The following is a 27682-nucleotide window of genomic DNA, read 5'->3' on the forward strand; positions in this document are numbered from 1 at the left end:
TGGTTAAGTTAATACAGACATTTCACGGCAATACCTAGCTCCTGTTTAGCAATGGATTTATTTAAACTCAGCTGATATTCACTGCTGTAAAGTTAAATAGGGAGCTGTCTGTTTACTGTGATTTTTAAAGGTTTCTAAAGCAGTGTGCAGGTGAAAGGCCTGTGTGAGTTGAACCAAGGCATCTGGCAAGTGTCAGTGTCTCACGGTACGAAGAGGCTGACATGATGCCACCTTTCTGGGGCCCATGCCAGCCTCCCACTGCTCACTTGAACCATCCCTCCATCTGTCTCTCCACAGCGGCAGTGCCAGCGACTATGTGTCTTGTCACATCGACAGCCAACATAATTTTCTACACTTCTCCTCTGGCGTCCTCTTCATTCTTCCATCAGAAAGGAGAATTCCCAGAGTCCCAGTTCAAACTGGTCTGTGCTTCACAATGGAAACGGCTTATTAACATCATGTTCCTAATACCGTTGAAGCCGCCATCATATAATGGAAGTCTGCTGCTTATAATATACTTTTGGTTATTGTCACATTCCAGGTAATAACACTCGCATTCATGAGTCATGCAACTGATTTCCACCGCACTTAATATCACTTTGGGAAGTGAAAGCACAGAATCACAAGGCTTACATGAGAACTTAAGAAAATTTACGAACGAAAGGAGGTTGTTCGGCCCATGCAAGCTTGTCTGGTTGGCAGAACTTTGTCAAGTTGGGTCTTGAAGGATCCAAGTGTTTCTGCCTCAACAACATGACTAGGTAGCCCGTTCCATACGCCCCCACGCTCTGTGTGAAGAAGTGTCTCCTTCCCTCTGTTGTTGTTGTAAAGTATTGAAATGTCACAAAACACAACAATAGTAGACTGTATTGAAAATAAATTGTATTAATAAATATGCAATACCTTCTACAGCAAAACAGGCATATTTATTCTAACAGTATTTTTGTATTTGAATGCTTAATTTGCCAGGTTTTTGGTGACTGATTTCAAGCATTCCTAACACATTCAAGTTTATACGCCAACGTGTTTTATCCTAAAGTAAAAACCGAAAGGCTAGGAGTAAATCAACAGTGACCAAAACAGATGCAGCGACACAGTCCTATAAAACAAATAATGGACTTTCTAGTTCAGTAGCAGCAAAGTAATACGTGTCTCTTGAATCTCCACAGTACATATTCTCCATTCGCCCAAGGTTAGCTCAAAAGGAGTCTCCATGGTAGCGCCAACGAAGGGCACTCTTTCAGCGATCCTTGCAAACTCTGCATAATTTCACCGGCACTGACATCTGCACTGTGAGAATCCTCCGCTCTGGGGGAATGCATGTGAACGCATGGCTGAGAGCCTGTCATCGAGCAATCAGCCTCTGCTGACACCGTCGAGACACACTCATTAGGATCTCTCTGCCTGATTGGATTTGGCATGGCCCTGGTGTGGGGCAGGTTCTCCTGGTTTATCCCGGGTCCTTTGATTACTCTGGAAGGCGGAACTAATAGTTTACTTAAGCATCGTTGCGGATCAACGATGCTGCGCTTGCACCCTGATGGCAATGTTCCAGCTTCCGTCGTGCTAGAATTGTGCGTGAAAGGTTCGAGGAGCAATTGTTTCTCGTTTTCTGTCATGGGTTTGCAGGTCAATGCATATGCCTTTTCATCTCTAGGTTCATTTAGTTGTAAACTGGCAGACATGGGGTGTTGAGGTCTCTCTCTCTCTCTCTCTCTCTCTCTCTCTATATATATATATATATATATATGAAATTGACCTACACAATGGAATGATTTGGAAGCAGAAAGCAGCAGCAACTATTACATAAAAATTACCTTTACAAAATTTGATCTAAGGTTAAAAGTGATTTCTCTGCCTGAATCATCGCTTTGCTTAAGCATTTGAAATGCGTGCATATTCTGAATAAAGATTTTTTTTTTTATAAAAACTGCAGTTTCAGTAATAATATTGCTCTTTGCAGCTTCAACCCCCCCCCCCCCCCCCCCCCCACACCCCCGTCTCTGGTTTAAAAACCCAACCTTTCATGTCACATCAACAGAAACACGAAGGTCACTTCATCTTTTTCACTTCCCGTTTCAACTGATTCATTTCCAACCCTGAGATTCTTCTGCTCGGACAAGACAATTACAGACTTGAAAAATACAAAAGCTGACACAAAGGACACAAACACATCGACACAAAAGAAAACCCAGGAACAAATCACACATGTCCTTCACAAATGCTTTTATACATTATCAATGCTCTTACAGCACCCTTTCTCTTAGGGGGTGAGGGAGCAGTTCAGTTTCCATGCCTCAAGCCTGCCCTGGACTGGAGGGAGCACCCTTTCTCTTAGGGGGTGAGGGAGCAGTTCAGTTTCCATGCCTCAAGCCTGCCCTGGACTGGAGGGAGCACCCTTTCTCCTAGGGGGTGAGGGAGCAGTTCAGTTCAGTCTCCATGCCTCAAGCCTGCCCTGGACTGGAGGGAGCACCCTTTCTCTTAGGGGGTTTTGTATTTAATGTTTTGTTGCTTCATGAGGTCAGAAGATGACAAGTTAATTCAATATGGCCTAGGCGCAGACGAAAGGCATATCTGTGTGACATGTTTCTTTGTGGTTGTGTATGCGTGTGCACACTGTGTGAGAGGAGGTTTAAGGGAGAGGTAATTATCCCAATCACTAGACCGTTTGGTGCATCTGCTGATTTTTAATGAGTTTCAGTTGCAGGGATGAGAAAATAAACAGGGAATTATTATTAAAAATAGGGGAGGGTGGCCCTACCATTGCTCCAGACTGGGTTGAAATTAATGAATCCACTGTACAGAACAGGGAGGGCTTTCTTTACCTTTGCAAACCTTGATTTAGCTGGAGGATTGTTAAATATTAAACGAACATTTGTCTGGCTTGTGGCAGCAGATTAAAACGGAGATAACATTTTAAATTAATTTGGGTCTATACTTCCAGCGGTTTTAGAGATGTACTAAAAAATGGAAGACACTGTAAAATCACACATCAGTTATCTTTAGACTTGGTATCAAAGTGAAAGCATGGTAAAACATAAGCAAGTATTGTAAAGCCCAGGGAGGTATTGTACAGTAGGGGTAGGCAGACAGAAAGGTTGTCCTCCCCTTACCTTTACAACAGAGAGCCAATCAATGGCAATTAACTTCTGCATTGAGTGTTTTAAAAGCCGATTGGAAGATTAATTTCATCTCAATAACCTGTTCTGAGGCCAACTTTGTGAGCGAATTTATTGTGGTAAAATTGTCTATAGAGAGGGATAGAGAGACACCAGAATGAAAATTAACCACGGTCATTCTTTGAGATGCTTTCCTTCAGTTGGGAAGGTTCTTAGAAATTTCCAAAGCGTTTCCAATTTTCTATTTGAAAAAGTTTAAACCTTAAATTGTTTTGTTTGTAGCCGTCACTTTGTTCAAATGACTGCCACATATATTTGTGAAGGAGGAGGATGGGCGCGAACCGGTGACCCCACCCACCGCAAGCGAGCATCTTAACCACAATGCAAAAGAGCCGGGCTCTGCATTTGTTGCTTTAGAGTTTTTAACCTCATCTCATCTCACGGACAATGTTGTGTGATAACGCCAGTGTATCACACAACACTGCCCATCACACAAACACAGATACAACGACTAACACATATATTTGACGCACTTGAAGAGTTTAAACAGCCCCATGCAATTCCTATTTAAAGACCCTAAAACAAACATTCAATGACGAAGCTTTCGAACTAGAAGCCTTTCTCAATGTCTGCAGCCCTGGTTCTCAGAAGCAATTGCTTTTTACACGATTTTCTTTCTTTTCCCAGTTTCTCTTGACCTTGCTTTCCAGACAGACAACCTTGCAGAAAAGGGATTATAAAAAAAACCCCATTATAATCCTAGTGTATCACCCTGAAGAAAAACTAGGAGGACCATTAGCCGATCACAGCATCAGCGACAATGGCAAAACAGTACATACTGCACTGGACAGACTGCGGTCCTGATGCTGCAGCACATTGTGAGTCTGCTGCTGATATGGTACCATGGTACTGCAATGGATTACCAGGCAGTGAGTATTGATTTTCACACCTTTGCGATCCCATTGCTAGATTACAATATAAATGTGTTCCTCCAGTCTGACACAAGGTGGTTCAAATAATCAATGTGTGGAGAAGATACGGAACAGAGAGGGACTATTGTAGTGGCATCTCAAGTCCTTTGAAATGAATGGAGAGGCAGGAATGGACACAAGCCTTAAAGACAAATGCTTTGCCCTTCAACTAAAGAGCAAGCTCTGTAGTGGAGAGGCGATTAGGTGTGTTATGCTGATGTCGGTATTATTAACTCATCAGCTGCTAGGGAGAAATCCATTACAAGTTGTCTTTACTCACAAACAGATTATTTCTGAGTTGCCTACAAAGTACAGTACCATGCAATTATGTACTTCACTGCTGCATTGCTGTTGAAGACTGTTTGGGATGGGACCTGGCCAATCCTCCAAGCTTACCCACAACCCCTCCTCCCCTCCACACAGACTCTCTCTCTCACACCATCTCCCCCAGAGTCAGGACAGCCTGCCACTTTGATTAATGCCACAGGAGGACTTTTAAATGTGAGATAATGAGTTTGTAGAGCCGCCCATCTGGACCCCACACCTATATCAGCACTACTGACACAGACTGTGAAAAAAACACCGGCTTCGAGATCGCAAGCCATTTTTTCAATTAATAGTTTCAAATTTTTTTTTTTTTTTTTTAACTCAAATGCTCATAGTCTTTGAAAAACTTGTTCCAGTGTTCACCTGCCCTCTAAATCTGACAGCCTTTGTTACCATGCATTCATCAGAAGAAATCTGCCAATCTAAAAATCTACCAAGCTGTTGCCATGCCAACAGTGTGTGGCTCTGATGTCTGCCCTCTGTGTTACTAAGACAGGATTCAGCAGAGCAAGAGGTCAGAGGTCATAAACAGCAAAACACTGCTGACAGCCACCAGCTCTGGGCAGGGATAACATTTTGAGAGAGAGAGAGAGAGAGAGAGAGAGAGAGAGAGAGAGAGAGAGAGAGAGAGAGAGAGAGAGAGAGAGAGAGAGAGAGCTTTCTTTTTCTTTTGTTCTTTTATTGGGCCTGGTTGTCAAGGAGACAGGTCAGCTAGGTAAAATATTTCAGCATCAAAAAATGGTACATACTGTATTGGTACCATACTGAGGCATGGAGACTGAAGTGCTCCCTCACCCCCTAAGTGAAAGGGTGCTCCCTCCAGTCCAGGTCAGGCTTGAGGCATGGAGACTGAAGTGCTCCCTCACCCCCTAAGTAAAAGGGTGCTCCCTCCAGTCCAGGTCAGGCTTGAGGCATGGAGACTGAAGTGCACCCTCACCCCCTAAGAGAAAGGGTGCTCCCTCCAGTCCAGGGCAGGCTTGAGGCATGGAGACTGAACTGCTCCCTCACCCCCTAAGAGAAAGGGTGCTCCCTCCAGTCCAGGAGTTGCCACTATAAAAGTCTTAAACCAGGATGTTTAAATTATTTGTGTCATTACCCAGATTTGAACGTTAAAAGGAAGCATGTCATTTTCAGAAATGGGATTCGCACTGAAGCAGCTGAGGATTGAACAATGTACATTAGGAAGAAACCAACGGAGTAAACCAGGCGAGTCAACTGGCTCATTCAAACCCAATTTCATTCCAGAGCGAAGCATGTGGATATTAGACTGGTAGGACCATGCAAACAGGCTGAAGATCACTCATGTCAATTGATTGTTGACAATATAGATTCATAGAACATCATTATTTCGTAATTCTCTACGGCTCTTTTCTGTTCTCGGAAGTGGGACTCAGTTGGAAAACAGCACAGATTTTGAGGTGCGATTTCAACATATCAAAGATTATATTTTTGCATTAGAACAAGCTGCCAAAAATAGCCATCCTTGAAACATATCCCAAAGTTTCAGATACAAGCAAAGAACCAAAAGATATTCAAGCGAAGAAAAGGGGGTCCGGTGATAACGTTGATAAGAACGATTCTACAGAGATTGCTGTGTTATTCTTGACATAACCGTAGCATGATTTATTTCAGGGATGTGGTTATAAATGCATAGATGCTTATCTGCCTTCTGATGCACTGCAGCATTATGCATGGGAGTAACCCATCTTACTGTATAAACACGACAGCAGACTTTTTGACATGTACATCTTTGACAAAGTTTAGGAAAAATCCCAAGACTTGGAAAACATTTAAACTGTGCCAACGGAAAAATGGCCAGCTGCCCAAGGAAAAACCTAAATCCCAATAAGAACCTGGTATCGTCAAACCAGCTCCTTCTAGAAACCAATTAGTCATTTTTGTGTTTCTCTAAAGAAAAGAACTAAGATCGCCAGCAGGTCCGATCGTATCATTGCCACAACCAGATCCCGGAGGTTTTTAATTATAAATCCTGTACATAGGGAATGTCTGTTTAAATAATAATTAAGCAGACATCAGTGTTCACAGTTTGGAAATCTGGGCGTTGAGAACAGGTCTCAATGCAAGCTGGTGGCACTAGGCGATGCATATGAGCAGCTGCAATAGCAGGAGGCGTGCTTTAGGAAAATGAACAGAAAGTGAGAACATTTTAGGACTGGGTTTGTGCTCCCCTGCCCTCACCCTGTCGGCAGGTTCAATTTCGCTGTTGTATCGTCAAAGGGGTCTTGCTCGTCTGTGATTAGTTATGACTTAAGAAACAAATGTGAAAATCACTGCCTCAAGCACGCGGATCCTACCCAGAGACAGCCTCTGCTCAGCGCCTCCCAGCACCCAGGCATTCCGATTGATCCGTCAGGCCCTTTTCACAGTTCCCCTGTCTCCATGGCAACAAGCATCCAGCAGAGAGCTCCGTTCTTCTGCTACGCTATAGGCAGGAGTAAGTGTGTGTGTGTGTGTGGGAGTGGGCTTCACATTCCCTCTAGCTGAAGAACTCCATCTGTATTGCCTGTATGTCTTCAATTGCAACGCATTTAAAGAGAGTGCCTCACACTCGATAGCAAGGGGAACACTTAACACAGCTTCACGACAACACCTTTTGGGCCTCGGTAGATTTTGCCGAAGTTAATGGCCATTGATTGGCACTCGATTGTAAAGGTGAGGGAAGGACCGCTTTTCTTGTTTCGAAATCCACGCATTAGTGAATGGATTTATTTAATACCTGCCGATACATGAGTATCAGCACACGCCTAATGCCAGTAACATAGCTTTCTTTCAAAACACATTTAAGACCTATATAGGGACATTTATGGCATTATCTTTAATAAATGCTATTTAATTCCCATGGAAAGGTTGTATCAAACATTAACTGAAAATAAAAGGCTCTTAATATAAATGACATTCATTTGCAGTTCAGATGTTGTCGAAAATACACCGGAACTGTGCAGCCCAATTACCTCCCCATTTTATATGTTAATCTCCTCATCAAAATGCTTCCCCCAGCCGTCTTAGTCGTTCAGTTTTAACAATCGCTCTTACGTACAACAGTAAATTTGAGAGCTTGTACTTAATCCTCTATTACAGGGCTTTTGTTTAATGAGATATCATCTGTCTTGTTATGTTAATTTCGCCTGTCCGCCTCCTCAAAATGCTTGCAAACTAGATTCTCGACTAATAGACTTTCATGTAGAAAATAAAAAACGGAAATCAATTCAATATTAACCAGTTGCCACCAAACATAAAACAGCAGAAGGAGCAGACTTTCTACTAGCATCTCAAAAGGATAAAAAGCTGTCTAAAAATATACCTAGTGCTTTATTAGGACCTGCGTAATACAGGGCTGGGGAAACGTTTGCTCTGATCACAGCCTTGAAATGCAATGATGCATTCGTTCCAGAGTAACCATGGGAGCCAGGCTATACCAGGAGAACACGCCCCACACCAGGGCCATGCCAAATCCAATCAGATAGGTCCTAATAAAGTGGCCAGGTGTTAGAAACACCTTGGTGTGAATGGGCTATAAATGTGTTTGGGACTATATAAAAGCTGCATCTCCCTGTTTCAGCCGCTAACAATGACCTGGCTTTTTCTACCCCATGGATACAATGCAACTTCCCTTGGATGACTTACAGGTTGTTTGTCGGTGAGGGGTGGTCATGTATTTCTCCAGAGCAACACCAATGCAAAACAAGAGTGTGTGCTACATAATGCAGGTTTTTTTTTTTTTTTTTGGTCTAACCTCCCCACCGCTCCCTTTCCATTCCACAGAAGCTCACTTTTTTTTCTGCAACACTCTAATTATAAAATGATGTCATCAGATCAAGGTAACACTAGCCAGTCATTCCGAAATAATCAGGTTTATGAACGAGGATCACCACATACTCTCTTTTCTCAAACCTTAATCTATTTATACATCTCTCGCTTTAATATTTCACCATATCCATCACTGCTGTTCTCAGAACACACTGGCTGCTTTCTCTGTCTCTGAGTTATGTAACGTTGGATGACTGTATTAATAATGGATGGTTTTTATCACGAGCAAATTATTAAGCACTTAAGTAATAATAACAATTGTCTCAGTGGACCGAACTGCTCCCTCCCTCCCCTCCTAAGAGAAAGGGTGCTCCCTCCAGTCCAAAGCAGGCTTGAGGCATGGAGACCGAACTGCTACCTTACCCCCTAAGAGAAAGGGTGCTCCCTCCAGTCCAAAGCAGGCTTGAGGCATGGAGACCAAACTGCTACCTTACCCCCTAAGAGAAAGGGTGCTCCCTCCAGTCCAGGGCAGGCTTGAGGCATGGAGACTGAACTGCTACCTTACCCCCTAAGAGAAAGGGTGCTCTCTCCAGTCCAAAGCAGGCTTGAGGCATGGAGACCAAACTGCTACCTTACCCCCTAAGAGAAAGGGTGCTCTCTCCAGTCCAGGGCAGGCTTGAGGCATGGAGACTGAACTGCTCCCTCACCCCCTAAGAGAAAGGGTGCTCCCTCCAGTCCAGGGCAGGCTTGAGGCATGGAGACTGAACTGCTCCCTCACCCCCTAAGAGAAAGGGTGCTCCCTCCAGTCCAGGGCAGGCTTGAGGCATGGAGACTGAACTTTTCAAGGGTGCCCATCATGCCCCATACACAGCAGTGTTCTGGTTTGCAGTAGTTACAGAGGTTTGAGAGGTCGGAAATCCAAAGTGGAGATTATTGTTCTGTTATATCTCAAACACAAGATCCTTCCCAGGGCTGATGCTGAATTGATGCCCAATTGATGGCATGACAATAAATAATTAGGCACACCCATCCCTAGTTTTTTCAGATCGGCTGTAATACACAACCCATTTACCCCTTTTTGAGTCTGAGTGCTTATTTCACTAGAGCAGTAGTTGCTGTGTCTGTACATTTACCTGCATGTAAGGTATTACATTCAACTGTGAATACCCACATTATTATTGTTCAAACCGATACAAATAAGACTACAACAAAACCCACAGCGTCAGAGTATTGATGAGGGATCTCCTTCACACAATCTGGCTGTGTTGGCAGTGTCAGCGGGCTAACAGATCAATAGCCATAAAGAATGAAATTCCTATTCAATTCCAAAGGGGGTGGGTAGTTTTGAGGGCAGGGCTGAAGCAGGGAGCAGCGTGTGTGTGTGTGTGTGTGTGTGCGTGCGTGCATGTGTGTGTGTGTGTGTGTGTGTTTCCCATTCCTACTCTTCCAAGATCGGAAAACCAACGTGTGTCAACTGTGAATTCTTACATTTTTGGGACTTCTTTGTATCAGTAAACGTCAGCACTTGTTTACTGTGTTGCTGTTTATCAATGATCTTTGGTTTTGGTGGTGTGATGTTTTTGATCTCTTGTATGCTAGATAAGTATACTTTAGCATTGCTTAAAACTAAGCTAAATTAGTAAATTCAACGGCAAACATTTTGACGAAGACACTGAAAAAGACTTTCGGTTAAAAGGTTTGTCATTTGAGTTAGCGTTTTATAGTTATGGATTAAATACAGTACTGGATTGTAACACCACTGTGTGTTAAATCATTCAAACGGGGCTTGTACACATGGGTAAGAATGTAATACTGGCAACAAACACAGTAGTGTGCAAATGTATTAGACCACCTCAAGATTTGTATTTCATACATCTACCTGCATGAAAACCTCAGGGTGTGAGAATTTCAATTTACGGGCAGCAATCACTGATATTAGAAACAGTAGGCACTCATGTGAAAATGTTGAATGAGAACTTCTGAAGTAAGTAATAGTCTCAGTGTGACCTGGTTAAACATTCCTGTTTTATCATTTTCTATGCTACTACTTAATCAGATTTTTCATAAACTTATCTGAAGGCGCAAAATACCCCTCCAGCTGTTTCAGAGAGCCTCGCTGGACCCAAAAGTCCAAATTACAAAGTGCTTACCCCCTAGCGAGCGGTCCTCATTGCTGGAATCCCTTGGAATGGTCCCGTACGGAGGGGACGAGACGCTCGCGGCCGGAGAGCTTTTGGTAAAAATCCCGCTGATGAACTTCAGCATCTTTCGGTCCCGAGTCGAGGTCCTGGATTTCTCTCCCTCCTTCCCCCTCTTGAGGTCCTCCGACAGGCAGTGCAGGTCGCTGTTATCCAGCGTGCGGCTCTTCCCTTTCCTCGGGGGCTTGGGGATGAGGCTAACGGTCGAGGGGGCTCCGGTTTTCACCTGCCCCTCGGTTGTGGGGCTCCCCCTGGCAGGGCCGCTCCCCTTGGCCTTAGGTTTCGCTTCGTTTTCAGGCCAGGATAGCCGGCTGCTTCCCCCTCCTGCTTTGTCTCCCTTCTCTTTCCTATCCAGACTCTTTGCCGCCACCGTGCTCAAGCCTTCCTTTGGGTCTTTCCTACTGGTGCTGTGGGATTTCAACAGCAAGCCGGGCCTTTGCCCTATCCGGACCGGGATCTGGCATTTTGCCGTCCGGCTGGCTTCGATATCCACCGACTTCCAGGGTTTGAGCTCTCTGGATGCTTTGGAAGTCTCCACTGGAAGCTGGCCTTCTGTCTGCTGGACCGAGGGCCGAGTCCTTCCTCCACTCATCTCTTCCGGTAGAACATCTCCTTCCTCCTTCTTCTTCTCCACATCTTTGAACCCTGTTCGGGTGCCAGAAGGTTCAAATCGAGGGTCAAATGGACTCAAGGGAGACCCATCACTGGCGGTTAAGCTCACACCTTCTCCGGGTAACCTGCGTTCTCTCTCAGGATTCTGCTTATCTTCCTGCTGGGTTGAACCTTCAATCTGCCCCTCCAGGAAAGATGCCCTTTCAAGGGCATCCACATCATCTGCGGCCCCATCTCCTTCACCCCCCACTGCCTCGAGCTTGACCAGGGTCAGCGAGATGAGGTAGGTGGTCCTGCGTTGGAGAGTGGCTGGCCGGCTCATGGGTTCACGCTGAAGCTGGCAGACCATAGAAAGCTGGCACAGGGTGGCAGAGGGTTGCACATGTGCTCGAGAAAAATTCACTATTGCAAAAAATGCTGTAATCAAATAATAACTATAAGCCTTCCCTTCCCTGTGTTCTTTTTTTCAAACCGGGTGGCCCTTTCTCTCATTCAAGACCTTCTTCCTTTAATAAAGAAGCAGACAGAAAGGCCACTGCCCAGGCATCCTGTACACACTGTGTGCTTTCTATTTGGTTCCCATTGTAGCGCTGCAGCCCATGGCTGCGAAACAAACGAATCCTCAATGCAGCCGTCTCTCAAATCTGTGCACGGCAAGAAGTAGCAGAAGCGACTGATCGTGCCTTTGCCTTGTGTAGAATGACATTCTCCTTCCTCAGCCCAGATCCTTAAGCTCGTGTTAAAGATGAAAGCTTTTCAGAGAACCAGCCTCCGAATGGCGTTCTCCGAGTGGGGAAAAATATTCAATGTATACATAACGTGACACCCACCAGCGGCACCTCCCACTATCCATCTCCCGATGTATGTATCAAGTGATTAGCAATCCAATAAGAAAGACTAAGCCCTCTGTTGCTAACTCAGGCTGGGCATGGTTAGAACGCCACAAGAAAAAATAATGCTTCTCTCTTAACCGGAAAAAAAAAAAGCTCACACTGACAGCTTCAGTATTGTCGTTTGGTTCAGAGAAATTAGCTCAGGGAGGTATCATTGCATGAGAGATCCAGCATTCAAATAACAACAGCAGCACAGAAATCCCTGTCTGTGGACTGTGTGCAGCAGCAGCAGCAGAAACAGCTCACTGACAGCAGGCAGCATCCTTTGTAAGGATGGGGGGAGAAAACCATACCCTAGGTGCTGGAAATCGCTGATTGCACACAGTGTAGTACAGCCCCCATACCTCTCAAATGAACAGTGTGTGTGTGTGTGTGTGTGTGCAATAACCCTATACAGCATGTGAGATGCTATAGAGATTTTAAATATAAATCTATAAAAGCATGTCCCATTTTTCAGGGATGATAAAGTATCCAACCCAGTCATTTTGCATAGGTATTATTTACCACTGCATTTTATTTTATTTTATTTTATCAATAGCTAGGAATTTATTAGCAAAGTATGAATACAAGATTTGTTTTGATAGAGACCAAAATGGGCCTATTTTTATTCACTTGTATAAGAATATCCAGTTCTTAATTATATAGAATGTTTATCTCAAACAGGGTTCGGTATGTATTATATCAAGCATGGATTATATCAAGCAATTTTTCTTTTTTTTATGTATGTGTGTGTGTTTTTATTAGGCTAGTCTGTGACTTTGATTAAGAGTGACAGGCTCCAAATACATCTAAAAGAGCTTGCAATTGTAGCAGTAGCTTGATGAGCTAATGACACACGCGCACACACACATACACACACACACACAATGAAAAATGACTGCCTGGAAAACTGATTTTTTTTTAGTTGAGCAGGCATTAGGAAAAAAATGGAGTGGAGTACTTTTTTCTGGATTCTGGATTGGATCCCAAAACATTTTGATTTTCTTTGATTGAGAAGTACTTCTAGTTGAAGCGTTTGTCATAGTTTATTTTAGTATGTATATATATATATATATATATATATATATATATATATATATATATATATATATAGGTTTGAAAGCAGGTATAACTGCAGTGAAGAACAATGAAAAAACTGCTTTTTTTGATGTACAGACACTGTTTAATTGGATATTATGAAATGAGTGAATAGAAACAGACCCATTCTGGTTTCCATTAAAACAATCCTGGTAGATATCATGAGTTTAATTTTCTTTCTATATACAGGATGTCCCACAACCATCACAGACAGTATCTTATATTATGCTGATAAGGATGCTCTCTATTAAAACCACCATCCACACCCTGTTGCCTATCTGCACCACACATCAAAGCGATCTTGCTTAAAGACATTTCACATCTGCAAGAAGTAGAGACACAACCGACATTAATATACTATCACTGCATTTTTTATAGGCAAGGATGCAACAGTCTTGCTTGCTAGCTACTTTCATCACTGGCCTTTGCTTAGACTTTTGAATGGTACTGAATGTAAAGGATACAGACAATAAAAATAGGAACACCAGCCATCTGTAGCACATACTTTGCATAACTGTAGTACCTACAAAGACCTGCAAGCAGAGATGACCTTAAACCCGTTTAGTACCAGATATCATGGGAAATCATGTTTGTTAAAACATGTGCTTCTTTCAAAACTGCACATGAGACCTATAGATGTGCATGGAGGAGAAAATGTATAGAATTAATTTGTTAGCTATTTTAAAGGTGTAGCGTTTGGATATGTAAGGGGTCATTACAACACAGCCAGATTGTAGTGGGTCAAGTAATGTTTAATGTCTATATTCTATATGATCACTACCTTTGGGATATGACAGCTTTTTGAATGAAGTCACTCCCCCATTAGAATGTGGTTCCATCTCACTAGCGTTGTGTCACCATGGAGACTGGGAGGCAGTGTATAATTTGATGGCACAAGAAGAGGCAGCTGAGAGAGGGGAGGCGAGGTTCAGTGCTTTGTAACACAGCATTCAGGGATTTCCTATTGGTGCGTTAAAATATCTGTCCAAAAGCTCTAAGCTAACAGACAAAACTGAGAAGGGCTTTATTTCTATATACACAATATCACTGCAGACAGATGCTCTTTTTATTATGACCTCTTAATGCAAGCGGCTCCAATTTATTTGATTTTTTTTATTTCAGTTTTCCTAGAAGATTTGGTTTATTCTACAGTATATGAATTGCAGCAGTGAGTGGCTGCAATCAGGTTTTAAAAGCAGGCAGCTGGTCCTTTGCTGCATGTTGGTTCATTTGGTTTGATATGTGTGGTAATACTGAATATACAGTAGTCTTAATATTGAGGGCTACGTTCTATTACAATACAATTTTACTGGTTTTGTTATGGCAAGCCAGTCTATCCTACAATATACTCACTCACTACAGAATCGGTATATCCTGCAGTAACCCTAACGTTTTTACATAAACCTCAGCACAGCTCAGCTTTCTTTTAAATATATTAAGAAACCTTCCACTGTGGATCCTTTAAAACCCAACTTGACAAAGTTCTGAGCTCAATTAGCTACTAGGAACTGGACAAGCTTCGATGGGCTGGATGGCTCTCGTTCGTACATTTTCTTATCTTATTCAAATGCATACAGATATAGTTTCTATTGAAATATACAATGACAGACAAGATGCCAAAGGGTGGCCACACAGTGCAATGCACAGATCAGAAAATGCTTGGCAGCAATTGGCGGGCAGTTTTCACGCACAGTTAAAGATGGACATTGTCCAGAGGAAAGGAATGATCCTCATGACAAGGGTCAGCACAGGGCTCCTGGCTCGGCCTGCCACACCTGTGATGTCATCAACACCTGTTCTATAAGACGTTGAATTGTTTCCATCATAGTATGAAATATGATCATCTTTCTTTCTCTTTTAAAGATGGTGTTTGTGAATTGCTTAGAACCTCCTGCCAGTGCGTCTCCTTCAGTCCCCATTAACACACAGATACATGTCTTATTTATTCTGCTCTTTGATCTCTGTATGCTGCTGGTGACGTTTCAAGCACACATGTTTTGTTTTGTTTGTATATTGAAGTTGTTTTTTTTTAATACATTGCAATTCCCTTTTTATTGTTTTCCAGGACCCCCTTGTAAATGGGGCTTCGGTCTCAATGGATAAATCTCATGCAAAATGTGTCGTTTATATCCTTTATATACCTACCTGCATGAAAATCTCCTTGTGACCACTGTGTGCTTTAATTAGGCATCTTAAACAACTTCTAAAAAGTCTCCTGCATTTTGCATTTTGACAATTCTACAAGATTTTCAGTTCCTGTGGTTTGATTTCATCTGCACAACAAATCAAAACCACAGAAGCAGTGGGGTGTTTTGATACATGTGCAGACCACTGTGATCCCCTGTGATAGCAATGGGTATGACCAAATAGACACTGCCTGGTAATCCATTCCTGTCCCATTATACCATACCAGTACCAGACAGACAGTGTGCTACCATACTACAATATGTGTCTCAAATCCATTGTGTTGCTGGTGATGCTGTCTAATGGTTCTTTCAAGGTCTCTACAGGTTAATACACTTACCATGTAATGGTATTCCAATGGAAGCGAAGCATGGTTCAATAGCTGACCTGAAACCTTATGGATGAGAGGTCACCTTATTGATGGCATGTCTCAGGAACCTGGACACACAGCCACTGAATAATTCTGTCTGGGGTCCTTTTGTATTGTGTTATGTTATAAATGATTATTTAATTATACACTGCCTAGCCACTTTATTAGGACACCTTTTGTCCGATACAGTAGAAATTAGGCCTGTCTGTTTCCATTGGCGGCAGACAGACTGTGTTGTACTGGGACTCAATGCAAGACCCAGTTTAAGCAAGAGTAGGTTTTTACTGTCTGATCCGATGCAAATATGCAAAAGACAGAAAAAAGAGACAATAATTTGTAAGACAGGGAAACATGGGCAGTAAAAAATCTTAAATGCCATTTTACTAAACTTTTAAACAAGACTTTTTTTCAAAATCACTTACAGCACAGTATCTTGCTGCATTATAAACCACTGCACATGTAAAAATTCAAAGCAAAAAATAAATAAATGCCAAAGTTAAATATAAAATCACTATAAATACTAAATCAAGTAAAATACAATATGAGCTACTATATAAATCCTAAACCAAATACTTTCTCATTGAAAAGGCGGATGCTAGTTTGAACAGCATCCATCTGTTTGCATAGAAGTCTTACGTCTGTGCATAGTACACAGAAGGCTACACAGTGGATGATCATAGCAAACATCCAGGCTGAAAGATGTTTGGGTGTAAAACTGGCTGTGGGCCGCTCTGCAGCTCTAACAAGCTGGATGGCTCTTTTAATCGGATTAGGCTTAGATTTCCCTGTGTATGCTGGCTAACTGCCTCCGGCAGCCCTGCTCCATGCTGCTCAGGTGTGATCAGCAGTGTGTTCGGCACTCAGGAGCTCTACATCAAGGCACTGGGCTTTAAGACCGCGCTGGTTCGCCCATTCAGACACCCACATCCCTCCTGCCTTCAAAGTGCCTTTCTTCTGCCGAGGGCAAAGCAACAAAGAAATGGAATTATCCAAGAGCTAGACCAAAAATTGGAATACAGACGCCGTGAACAGGGAGCAATAAAAATTGACGCCTTCCAAGCGCTACAGCGCACCCTACTGGCCAGGCTGGTCTTTGCCCTCCGGTAGTTCGCTGGCATTTGCAGTTCTGGCCGTAGAGGGGATTGGGTTTGGAGGTCGCTCACTGACCTTTTCTATAGCTGTTGTTTGGGCCAGCGTTGAAGAATTGTAGAAAACGAGGGTAAAATAATTTGGCTTGCAGAGCTGTGAGGGGTAGCTCTCACGGAGCCTATCTGCCTGTAGCGATTTCCCCCTCCTTTTATAAACACTGAATTCACAAACAACCAAAAAACCTCGAGTGATCTCAGCTCTTCAGTTCAGACCACAGATCAATGGCATGCTGTTTAACTCCCTGTCGCCCCTCTCAACTCTCATCAAGCTCATTAGCAGTCTTAGCTCACAGTCACGGTTACTATAAAACACTCTTTTAATTAACCACCAGAGTGCTAAGAGGGTCCCATTGAGGATGAATAGCAGGCTGCGTCCCTGATTGATTCAGGTCAGTATAAACAGAGCTGGATGATAGAGGAGAATTAGGAATGGTGTTTAATGTCTGCAACATGCCTCCATCCTCCACGGTTATACATTTAAAATCAGCGCCATCAGTTTGATGCTATAGTATAGAATAGAATAGAATAGGATTAGTAATGTTGAATCACAGTTGAAAAGCGATTCCCCCGGTAATCCAAAAGTGTTACAGGCAGACAGGCACCTTCATATAACCACTGAATCATATTCTCAATAACTTATGCAAAATAATGTTATTGCCAAGTTTCATGACAATTGGATGAGCTGTTTGATATATAGGAAAATGAGACGTGTGATATAAATAGGCACACAATACAATCTAATAAGTTACCTGTTCTTCTGTCTGTCATGCATCACTCTAATTTCATATTTACAGCCAGGATGGGGGTGTATGTAATCTGATACAGTAGCCGGCTAGGGGGTTCATCTCTTGCGAATTGCATAATTTTACTTACAGCATGAACCTGCTGCTGGAGCTGCAGCAGCTTTAGTTAAAGAATCAGGACAATTCATTTGAGGAGCAGCAGCAGCATTGAAAACTGGGAGCAGGAGCCAGCTCCTGTGTGACGGATCGGAATATGACACGGATCCATTTTAGGACGCAGCTAATGTGTGGTGACTCATTTCACGCCAGCGCAATTGTCCTTGCAGCCTACAAAAGTGTTCCAAAGCCCTCTTAGAAAATGCATCAATAATGCGCTGAATGCTAAGCGCTTGTGGCAACGCGTTTCACAGCTTTGAGCGCTAGGTTATAAATGTAGAGGTAAACACAGCAGGCAAATGTCATTCTGATTGGGTTTTTGACTGGTTCTGGGTTTATAGTGAACTTTTATACAATCTCCTGGCTTTGAGATTCTGTGAGCTTGTCTGGACAATCCGAAATGCCAAGACTGAACAGCCTTCCTCATTCCATTCAAATCATGTGACAGCATGACTATTCCGCTAGCCTTATCTACTCAACTCTACATATATATATAGGCAGAGAGAGGCTGACAGCATTGGAAGGTCACATGATCTGAATGGAATGGAAGGCTGTTCAGTCCCAGACAACCTCAAAACCAGGTAAAGGCCCTTAAACTCCCTAAAATAGTAAAGGGAACGGTGAAATCAAAATGACATTTGATGCTGCTTATCTTTAACTGCAGTTATTATTATTTTTTTATTTTAACCTAGATAAGTACAAATTGGATTTTGCACTTTTCAGCTGTCCCAGTGTTTATGTAACAGAAGGACTATTTTTAGGCACAGCCTGGGAAGACAGTCCCATTAGTCATTATTAATAATTGCAACCCCACAAAGGCTTGGGGAAGAAATCTGCAATTCAAATCAATATGCATGACAGCCTTAAATGTGTAGCACCACATGCTTTAAATGAAATGAAGCGAGCGTGTGTCAGAACGTCCAATTAGAGTGAGTCACGCTTTGAGGACTCCTTGACACAAACACTTTTGAAAAAAGAAAATCGGTCACGCTTTATTTTAAGGGCATTTTTTGGTTTATTAACTGTTAACAAACAGCTAATAAACATGTTAATGTACATTATTTATTTTCTGTTAACTGTTAGTTAATAATATATAATTGGCTAGCTAAAACTGCAAACACCAGAGCCCTAGGGATGATCAATCAAACACCAGAGCCCTAGGGATGATCAATCAAACACCAGAGCCCTAGGGATGATCAATCAAACACCAGAGCCCTAGGGATAATCAATCAAACACCAGAGCCCTAGGGATGATCAATCAAACACCAGAGCCCTATGGGATGATCAATCAAACACCAGAGCCCTATGAATGATCAATCAAACACCAGAGCCCTAGGGATGATCAATCAAGCACCAGAGCCCTATGGATGATCAATTAAACACCAGAGCCCTAGGGATGATCAATCAAGCACCAGAGCCCTATGGATGATCAATCAAGCACCAGAGCCCTATGAATGATCAATCAAACACCAGAGCCCTAGGGATGATCAATCAAGCACCAGAGCCCTAGGGATGATCAATCAAGCACCAGAGCCCTATGAATGATCAATACCCAGTCGATCATATGCTTGAAATCGGTTCATATTGTTACTGCAGTAATGTTTAGCAAATTAAATCAGATTTTTATTAAGCCTAACCTTAACCCTAGCCCTTAGCTAAAAATGAACAATGTTTGTTAACAGTTAATAAACAAAAAAACGTCCCTTAAAATAAAGTGTGAGCAAAAACACTACCATCGTGTTGTTGCGCTCAGCTGAAATGCATTAGTACATTATAACAAAAATCCAATTTGGAGTTTTTTTTTTATTTTTAGCTGTACATTTGATGATGGATTTGGGGAATACAAACAAACCACACAATCATTTCTCTTAGGGGGTGAGGGAGCAGTTCAGTCTCCATGCCTCAAGCCTGCCCTGGACTGGAGGGAGCCATTAACAAACGAATGCATTACAAGCAAAGGCAACAAATAGTGACCTTCACGCATTAGCACACTTGTACAGATCATTTCATTAATTTAATATACTCGTCTTTTTTTAATACGTGCATTAAACCGGTGAAAATAATATATTGTTTTTGGGGTTTTTTTTGATGAAATTCATTACATAAAGTTAAAATAGTGGTTGTATTTATTGATGTGTGACCGACATCTCTTTTAAATGCTCACTTCCCTAATGTACTTTCCAGTCCTGTTTAAAGCAAGCAGAGTAGACAGCCTGTTTTCACAGAAATAAAAAACAACAGGAAACTGTGTCCTTCTCTGAAGCTGTAACAAACCACAAAACAAGGCAGCTAGCATATCCGCAGACAGACAAAATGAATCTCGGGCCACTTTAAGACAGGCCAGGTTTTTAAACTCACCTCTAAACTGCAAATGAACAGAATTTAATCAGCTAGTAAAGTGGGTGTGAATTGCCTGAGCAGCTTCAATAAATGTATTTAATTGTGGCCCTGATTCTTTGGGGAGAGCATTGTAGCTATGTGGATTAAAATCGTATTGCTTGACATTTTTTATAATCAAGCATAAATTCTATTTTTGACAGATGTTAATCAAAAATAATTCAAACTGAGTACTTAGTGAGCACTGGGGGGGGGTGCTGTAGTTATTTCAACGTCAACTGCAAGAACGGCTTGCAAACACCCTTAAAAGGGAAGGGGACTGTATCATTTGAGCTGTATACCTGACCTAACAGTACAGAAATGGTTCCAGTTGGACTGGGGTTTCAGTTCCAGGTTGCTAGCCAATAGACGGGTGTTTTTATGAAGCTTTTCAACAGTCACCTGAAGACTTTTGCAACAGGAAGCGGCTTTGAGAGAAGGATGTCAGGACTAAGTTTTCAAGTGTCAGACAGGAAGTACTGCACACTTTTCTCACACGCTACAGAGTCCCAGAGAAAGACAAGCAATTACATACCCCCCCCCCCCACAGCAATATTCCTGCACCCAAAGCATAGTTTCCCCTGGTTTTCCATGTTTTTTAATATACTTTACATTGCTTACCTATGCTGTGCTTTATTACACTTTGCTATGCGTTTACTGTGGGAACATTTTCTTAAGGGTTAGTTTACCATAGTTTATTTTTTAATACGTTTCACCATACCTCTATGTGCTTTACCATGCTTACCTATGCTTTGCTACACTTTGCTGTGCTTTTACTATGGGAAACTTTTATAAGGAAAGCAATCCTTTATGTGTCAATATTTGTGTGCCGTTTCGGCGTACACAGCCAGGTTAGAAATTAACCGTCGTCATTTTCTGCCTTTCTGAAGCAGAGCGCACAGGAAAGGGACCGTAGATATTATCTGCTCGCTAGAGTCACGTGACTCTGTGCAGACTAACCTCACAAGCACGCCAGCTCTGCTGCTAGCGGAACTTCAGACAGTCCACGTACGTGTTCTATTTAGACCACTGCAAACTATTTGGTACTGTGGTGCTTGATCCCCTCCCTCCTCCACTCCACACATATGTACATACAACGATAGATAACAAAAAACATACAGCATGCCACTGGCTTCTCTGTCTGCCACTGCTGTTGTGGTTTGTTTTTTTTTGCACGAACCAGCCACCAATCCATCCAACTACAGATGCTGCACGCAATCCAACTTAATTAACAAAAAGTAATCCCCATTACTTTTGAAAAGTAATCTGATTACCAATACATTGGTATCGAATATATAAAATAAAGATAGACAAGCTATTTTATTTTTACAATACTGTATTTTTCATCATAAAGCATGCACAACACAGTATATAAAAGGTGAGTTTTAAAAGTCTTGTAACGTACTGTGTTCTGACTTTGAATACTTTCAATATGAGCAAACGCCTCAACTTCTCACGAATTCACTGTCTAAATAGATATTGTAATGATTATTTAAAGAACTTCTCAATTTCAGAAATGTTGACTAGTTCTCTAAAAGGCTTATCCCAAGGCATTCAACAAAGATACATGTACTCTAACATTGTGAAACTACAAGTCCTCTAGATGCTATTGAAAACAATTCTATTGTTCAAGGCCTGGCGTTGCAGTGTGTTAATGCACTAGCCTTTCTTCTCTAGAGGCCTGGCATCCAATCCTAAGTGAAATGAGGGTTGGTTTGGAATGAACTGAACTGCTCCCTCACCCGTAAGAGAAGGGTGCTCCCTCCAGTCCAAGACAGGCTTGAGGCATGGAGACTGAACTGCTCCCTCACCCCCTGAGAGAAAGGGTGCTCCCTCCAGTCCAAGACAGGCTTGAGGCATGGAGACTGAACTGCTCCCTCACCCCTAAGAGAAAGGGTGCTCCCTTCAGTCCAGGGCAGGCTTGAGGCATGGAGACTGAACTGCTCCCTCACCCCCTGAGAGAAAGGGTGCTCCCTCCAGTCCAAGACAGGCTTGAGGCATGGAGACTGAACTGCTCCCTCACCCCCTGAGAGAAAGGGTGCTCCCTCCAGTCCAAGACAGGCTTGAGGCATGGAGACTGAACTGCTCCCTCACCCCTAAGAGAAAGGGTGCTCCCTCCAGTCCAAGACAGGCTTGAGGCATGGAGACTGAACTGCTCCCTCACCCCCTGAGAGAAAGGGTGCTCCCTCCAGTCCAAGACAGGCTTGAGGCATGGAGACTGAACTGCTCCCTCACCCCCTGAGAGAAAGGGTGCTCCCTCCAGTCCAAGACAGGCTTGAGGCATGGAGACTGAACTGCTCCCTCACCCCTAAGAGAAAGGGTGCTCCCTCCAGTCCAAGACAGGCTTGAGGCATGGAGACTGAACTGCTCCCTCACCCCCTGAGAGAAAGGGTGCTCCCTCCAGTCCAGGGCAGGCTTGAGGCATGGCTATTAGACCCCATGGACACTGCCAATGCTTGTGTTATCCCTGCTCGTGATACAGAGAGGAATATTCTTTGGTATACTGAAGAATATTATAATATAATATTGTAACGCTTGAAATGTTTTTGCTTACGATTGTAAGTCGCCCTGGGTAAGGGTGTCTGCTAAGAAATAAATAATAATAATAATAATATATAGAATGTTTTTCTAAAAGCACAGCAGCAACTGTTTAGTGAACACAGAATGCAGGATGCTGTACACGGAGTGCCAGGTAGGAAGTGGTGTCTGTTATATCACAACCCCGTTTCCATAGAGACACTTCCTCTTCACTTTTTTTCTCTTTCTTCTCTTAAAACCACGTTTAACGCTGGAGTCAACACTGAAAAACTAAGTGTATGGCCTCCTGCAAAGGCAATAGTTCTAATACAGTAGCGCAAATAGAAACTGTGTCTAATTGCTATTCCATGCATGGCTGTGCTTCTTAAATGGAAAATACAGTCATATCCTTATAATATCACTTCAAAAATACTGGGGTAAACAAACTTTAACACGCGCTCACCAATAACCTGGCAGACTAAGCACTGAAAGCAACAAATATGCTTGTTTTACTGTATAGTGCTGTTCATTACATCAGTGTTCCTTAACAAAGCACAGACTATGATACAGCACAGACTATTATACAGTAAAGACTATGATACAGTAAAGACTATTATACAGCACAGACTATTATACAGCAGAGACTATTATACAGTAAAGACTATTATACAGCACAGACTATTATACAGTAAAGATTATCATACAGTAAAGACTATTATACAGCACAGACTATTATACAGTAAAGACTATTATACAGTAAAGATTATCATACAGTAAAGACTATTATACAGCACAGACTATTATACAGTAAAGACTATTATACAGCACAGACTATTATACAGTAAAGGCTATGACACAGTAAAGACTATTATACAGCACAGACTATTATACAGCAGAGACTATTATACAGTAAAGACTATTATACAGCACAGACTATTATACAGTAAAGATTATCATACAGTAAAGACTATTATACAGCACAGACTATTATACAGTAAAGACTATTATACAGCACAGACTATTATACAGTAAAGGCTATGATACAGTAAAGACTATTATACAGCACAGACTATTATACAGCACAGACTATTATACAGCAGAGACTATTATACAGTAAAGACTATGATACAGTAAAGACTATTATACAGCACAGACTATTATACAGCACAGACTATTATACAGTAAAGACTATTATACAGCACAGACTATTATACAGTAAAGACTATGATACAGTAAAGACTATTATACAGCACAGACTATTATACAGTAAAGACTATGATACAGTAAAGACTATTATACAGCACAGACTATTATACAGCACAGACTATTATACAGTAAAGACTATTATACAGCACAGACTATTATACAGTAAAGACTATGATACAGTAAAGACTATTATACAGTAAAGACTATTATACAGCACAGACTATTATACAGCAGAGACTATGATACAGTAAAGACTATTATACAGTAAAGACTATTATACAGTAAAGATTATCATACAGTAAAGACTATTATACAGCACAGACTATTATACAGCAGAGACTATTATACAGTAAAGACTATGATACAGTAAAGACTATTATACAGCAGACTATTATACAGCACAGACTATTATACAGTAAAGACTATGATACAGTAAAGACTATTATACAGCAGACTATTATACAGCACAGACTATTATACAGTAAAGACTATTATACAGCACAGACTATTATACAGCACAGACTATTATACAGCAGACTATTATACAGCACAGACTATTATACAGTAAAGACTATTATACAGTACAGACTATTATACAGTAAAGACTATTATACAGCACAGACTATTATACAGTAAAGACTATCATACAGTAAAGACTATGATACAGTACAGACTATTATACAGCACAGACTATTATACAGCACAGACTATTATACAGTAAAGACTATTATACAGTAAAGACTATTATACGGCACAGGCTATTATACAGTAAAGACTATTATACAGCACAGACTATTATACAGCACAGACTATTATACAGCACAGACTATGATACAGTAAAGACTATTATACGGCACAGACTATTATACAGCACAGACTATTATACAGTAAAGACTATTATACGGCACAGGCTATTATACAGTAAAGACTATTATACAGCACAGACTATTATACAGTAAAGACTATCATACAGTAAAGACTATTATACAGCACAGACTATTATACAGTAAAGACTATGATACAGTAAAGACTATTATACAGCACAGACTATTACACAGTAAAGACTATTATACAGCACAGACTATTATACAGTAAAGACTATCATACAGTAAAGACTATTATACAGCACAGACTATTATACGGCACAGGCTATTATACAGTAAAGACTATCATACAGTAAAGACTATTATACAGCACAGACTATTACACAGTAAAGACTATTATACAGCACAGACTATTATACAGTAAAGACTATCATACAGTAAAGACTATTATACAGCACAGACTATTATACTGTACAACATAATTATTACCATCTTTGAACAACGATGTTGTTTAGCATTATGAGACATAACAAATATTAAAAGATAGCATTATTTAAAAGTGACCTTAAAAATTGTATTCCCTTAAAATGAGCAACAATTGCACAAGTAGGTCTACATAGGATTCGATACACACGGAAACAAAATGTGGCAATCGAATTTCTGCAAGTGTACGCTGCGGTAGTTCCATTTAAGGTGAGGCAACTTCCATAGTAAATATTGAATTTTTGTCACTTGCAGGCACCCCTGTCCTCTGTGAATGTATTTTCAGTCGAGGCTTATTAGGATAGGTTGATTTTTTTATACAATGCAAAATAGTTTGCTTATGTACAGTAGCACCTTAAAATGTAAGTGTTATTAGTCATTTACAGTAACTAGCCAAATAGTTACTCTATACTTTAAGCAGTAATGCTGTGGAACAAAATTAATGGAATGATCCAGTCTTTCCCTGCTTTTGGAATATGGTTTAATCCACCTGTGTCACATGATTAGGGAGCTTTGTGAAGCCAAGTTGATTACTGACAGGAAAATGAAATTCTCACACCCAGGTCAGTATATCAAGGATATAAACAACAAATATTGAGGTGTTCTAATAAATTTTGCACGCTACTGTATGCAAATCCATCTCAAAGCATCGATTCACTTCAACACCACAGGCACTAGCCTTTCTTCTCACGGACAGATGTTCAAATGAAAAGTTACATATGCTGCATCTATTTTTAAACTTGAACACATGAACTCTTCTATTTAAACAGAGATGCGTCAAGAGACTACAGACAAAATGCTAACAAACAAATACCTACTCTTAACAAATCATCTTCAATGGCAGTCGCAATGAATTAAGGGCATTGGTGGCACAGTTGCAGATTCCATGGTTGATAGCACAGCACTGGAAGCATTTTTACCTTTTCATATTCTACATACCCTAACTATTAATAAAATGCTGTCGGTCCCATAGTCTGACTGCAGCTAGACCACTGGGGTGAAGTTGACCTACTGGACAGGAAGTACCAGGATCCAGTAGTAACTTTTTCTATAGCGTTGCATTTTGAAGTATTTAGAAACACGTTAAAAATAAGAATTTCCTACAAGAAAAACAGAAATGGATTTTAAAGCTTTGGTTTGAGGTGCGCTGCTGTCATTTCTGAAACCGATTAGGGGGTGAGGGAGGGAGCAGTTCAGTCTCCATGCCTCTAGCCTGCCCTGGACTGGAGCGAGCACCCTTTCTCTTAGGGGATGATGGAGCAGTTCAGTCTCCATGCCTCAAGCCTGCCCTGGACTGGAGGGAGCACCCTTTCTCTTAGGGGATGATGGAGCAGTTCAGTCTCCATGCCTCAAGCCTGCCCTGGACTGGAGGGAGCACCCTTTCTCTTAGGGGGTGAGGGAGCAGTTCAGTCTCCATGCCTCACGCCTGCCCTGGACTGGAGGGAGCACCCTTTCTCTTAGGGGGTGAGGGAGCAGTTCAGTCTCCATGCCTCACGCCTGCCCTGGACTGGAGGGAGCACCCTTTCTCTTAGGGGGTGAGGGAGCAGTTCAGTCTCCATGCCTCACGCCTGCCCTGGACTGGAGGGAGCACCCTTTCTCTTAGGGGGTGAGGGAGCAGTTCAGTCTCCATGCCTCACGCCTGCCCTGGACTGGAGGGAGCACCCTTTCTCTTAGGGGATGAGGGAGCAGTTCAGTCTCCATGCCTCACGCCTGCCCTGGACTGGAGGGAGCACCCTTTCTCTTAGTTGGGTGAGGGAGGGAGCAGTTCAGTCTCCATGCCTCACGCCTGCCCTGGACTGGAGGGAGCACCCTTTCTCTTAGGGGGTGAGGGAGCAGTTCAGTCTCCATGCCTCACGCCTGCCCTGGACTGGAGGGAGCACCCTTTCTCTTAGGGGATGAGGGAGCAGTTCAGTCTCCATGCCTCACGCCTGCCCTGGACTGGAGGGAGCACCCTTTCTCTTAGTTGGGTGAGGGAGGGAGCAGTTCAGTCTCCATGCCTCAAGCTAAACCTTGAGCCCTCTTTTTGAACTGCCTGTGTGGATAACAACACTTGAGTTTCAAGGTGGATTTTACCACCTGCAGTTGCTTACTCTACGGAAAGCCCCAGGAATGAGTCAAAGCTGTTCTCAAAAGCATCAACACAGTAACCACGACTCTTCCGTGCCAGATCAGTCTCGTCAACCCTGCAGCCTGTTCCTATAACCAGTTTCTTGTTAAACAACAGGGTGAGCTATGAACGAGAGCTCATGAAAGAAATCCCTTTAAATGTGTTGAACCTAAATACAGTCAAAGAGTAGAGTCAAGTGACCTTTGATTTCTTTTTATATTTCCCTTATTATCTGATTGGGGTTCTGCGTGGTTCGGAGTTGTTCTGATATTGGGTTACTTTCATTTCTTCTCTAAATCGGCCTGGCTTTGAGCTGCTTTCAGCTTGCCTTGAGCATCCTAACTGCCAGCTCTGAACAGTCTCTCCTGTTCCAATCAAATCATGTGACAGTATGACCTTTCAACTCAGCCAAGTTACAGGCTATTCCCATTAAATAATGGAGCGAAATATGAGGAAGGATTAAAATAAGTCTAAATGGTATTTAACCCGATTCACTATTTCCAATTTAGCACAGAATAGGTTTTGGACATCTGTCTGATCCTGTTCAAAACTGGGACCACATACTGTATTCAGCATCACGGCAGTAAACGCACGCCTCCAAAT

General features: G+C 42.1%; 1 protein-coding gene across 4 annotated transcripts in view; it reads right to left on the bottom strand.

Moving 5' to 3' along the window:
* Positions 1 to 27682, bottom strand: part of LOC117962481 (arf-GAP with GTPase, ANK repeat and PH domain-containing protein 2-like) — a 45807-nt gene that overhangs the window by 17193 nt on the left and 932 nt on the right. For 3 of the 4 annotated variants that reach the window (XR_009311430.1, XM_059011552.1, XM_059011551.1), the window contains exon 1: positions 10336 to 12139. The exons of the other annotated variant lie outside the window; for it this stretch is intronic. Coding sequence is in view for 2 of the 3 variants with exons in the window: in XM_059011552.1 (XP_058867535.1) it covers positions 10336 to 11344 (1009 nt within the window). In the remaining variant the exon portion in view is untranslated. Of the gene's footprint in view, positions 1 to 10335; positions 12140 to 27682 lie in introns of those variants that run through there. 4 annotated transcript variants of the gene reach the window in all.

This window comes from Acipenser ruthenus, chromosome 42, assembly GCF_902713425.1.
Source record: "Acipenser ruthenus chromosome 42, fAciRut3.2 maternal haplotype, whole genome shotgun sequence".
Classification (NCBI taxonomy): domain Eukaryota; kingdom Metazoa; phylum Chordata; class Actinopteri; order Acipenseriformes; family Acipenseridae; genus Acipenser; species Acipenser ruthenus.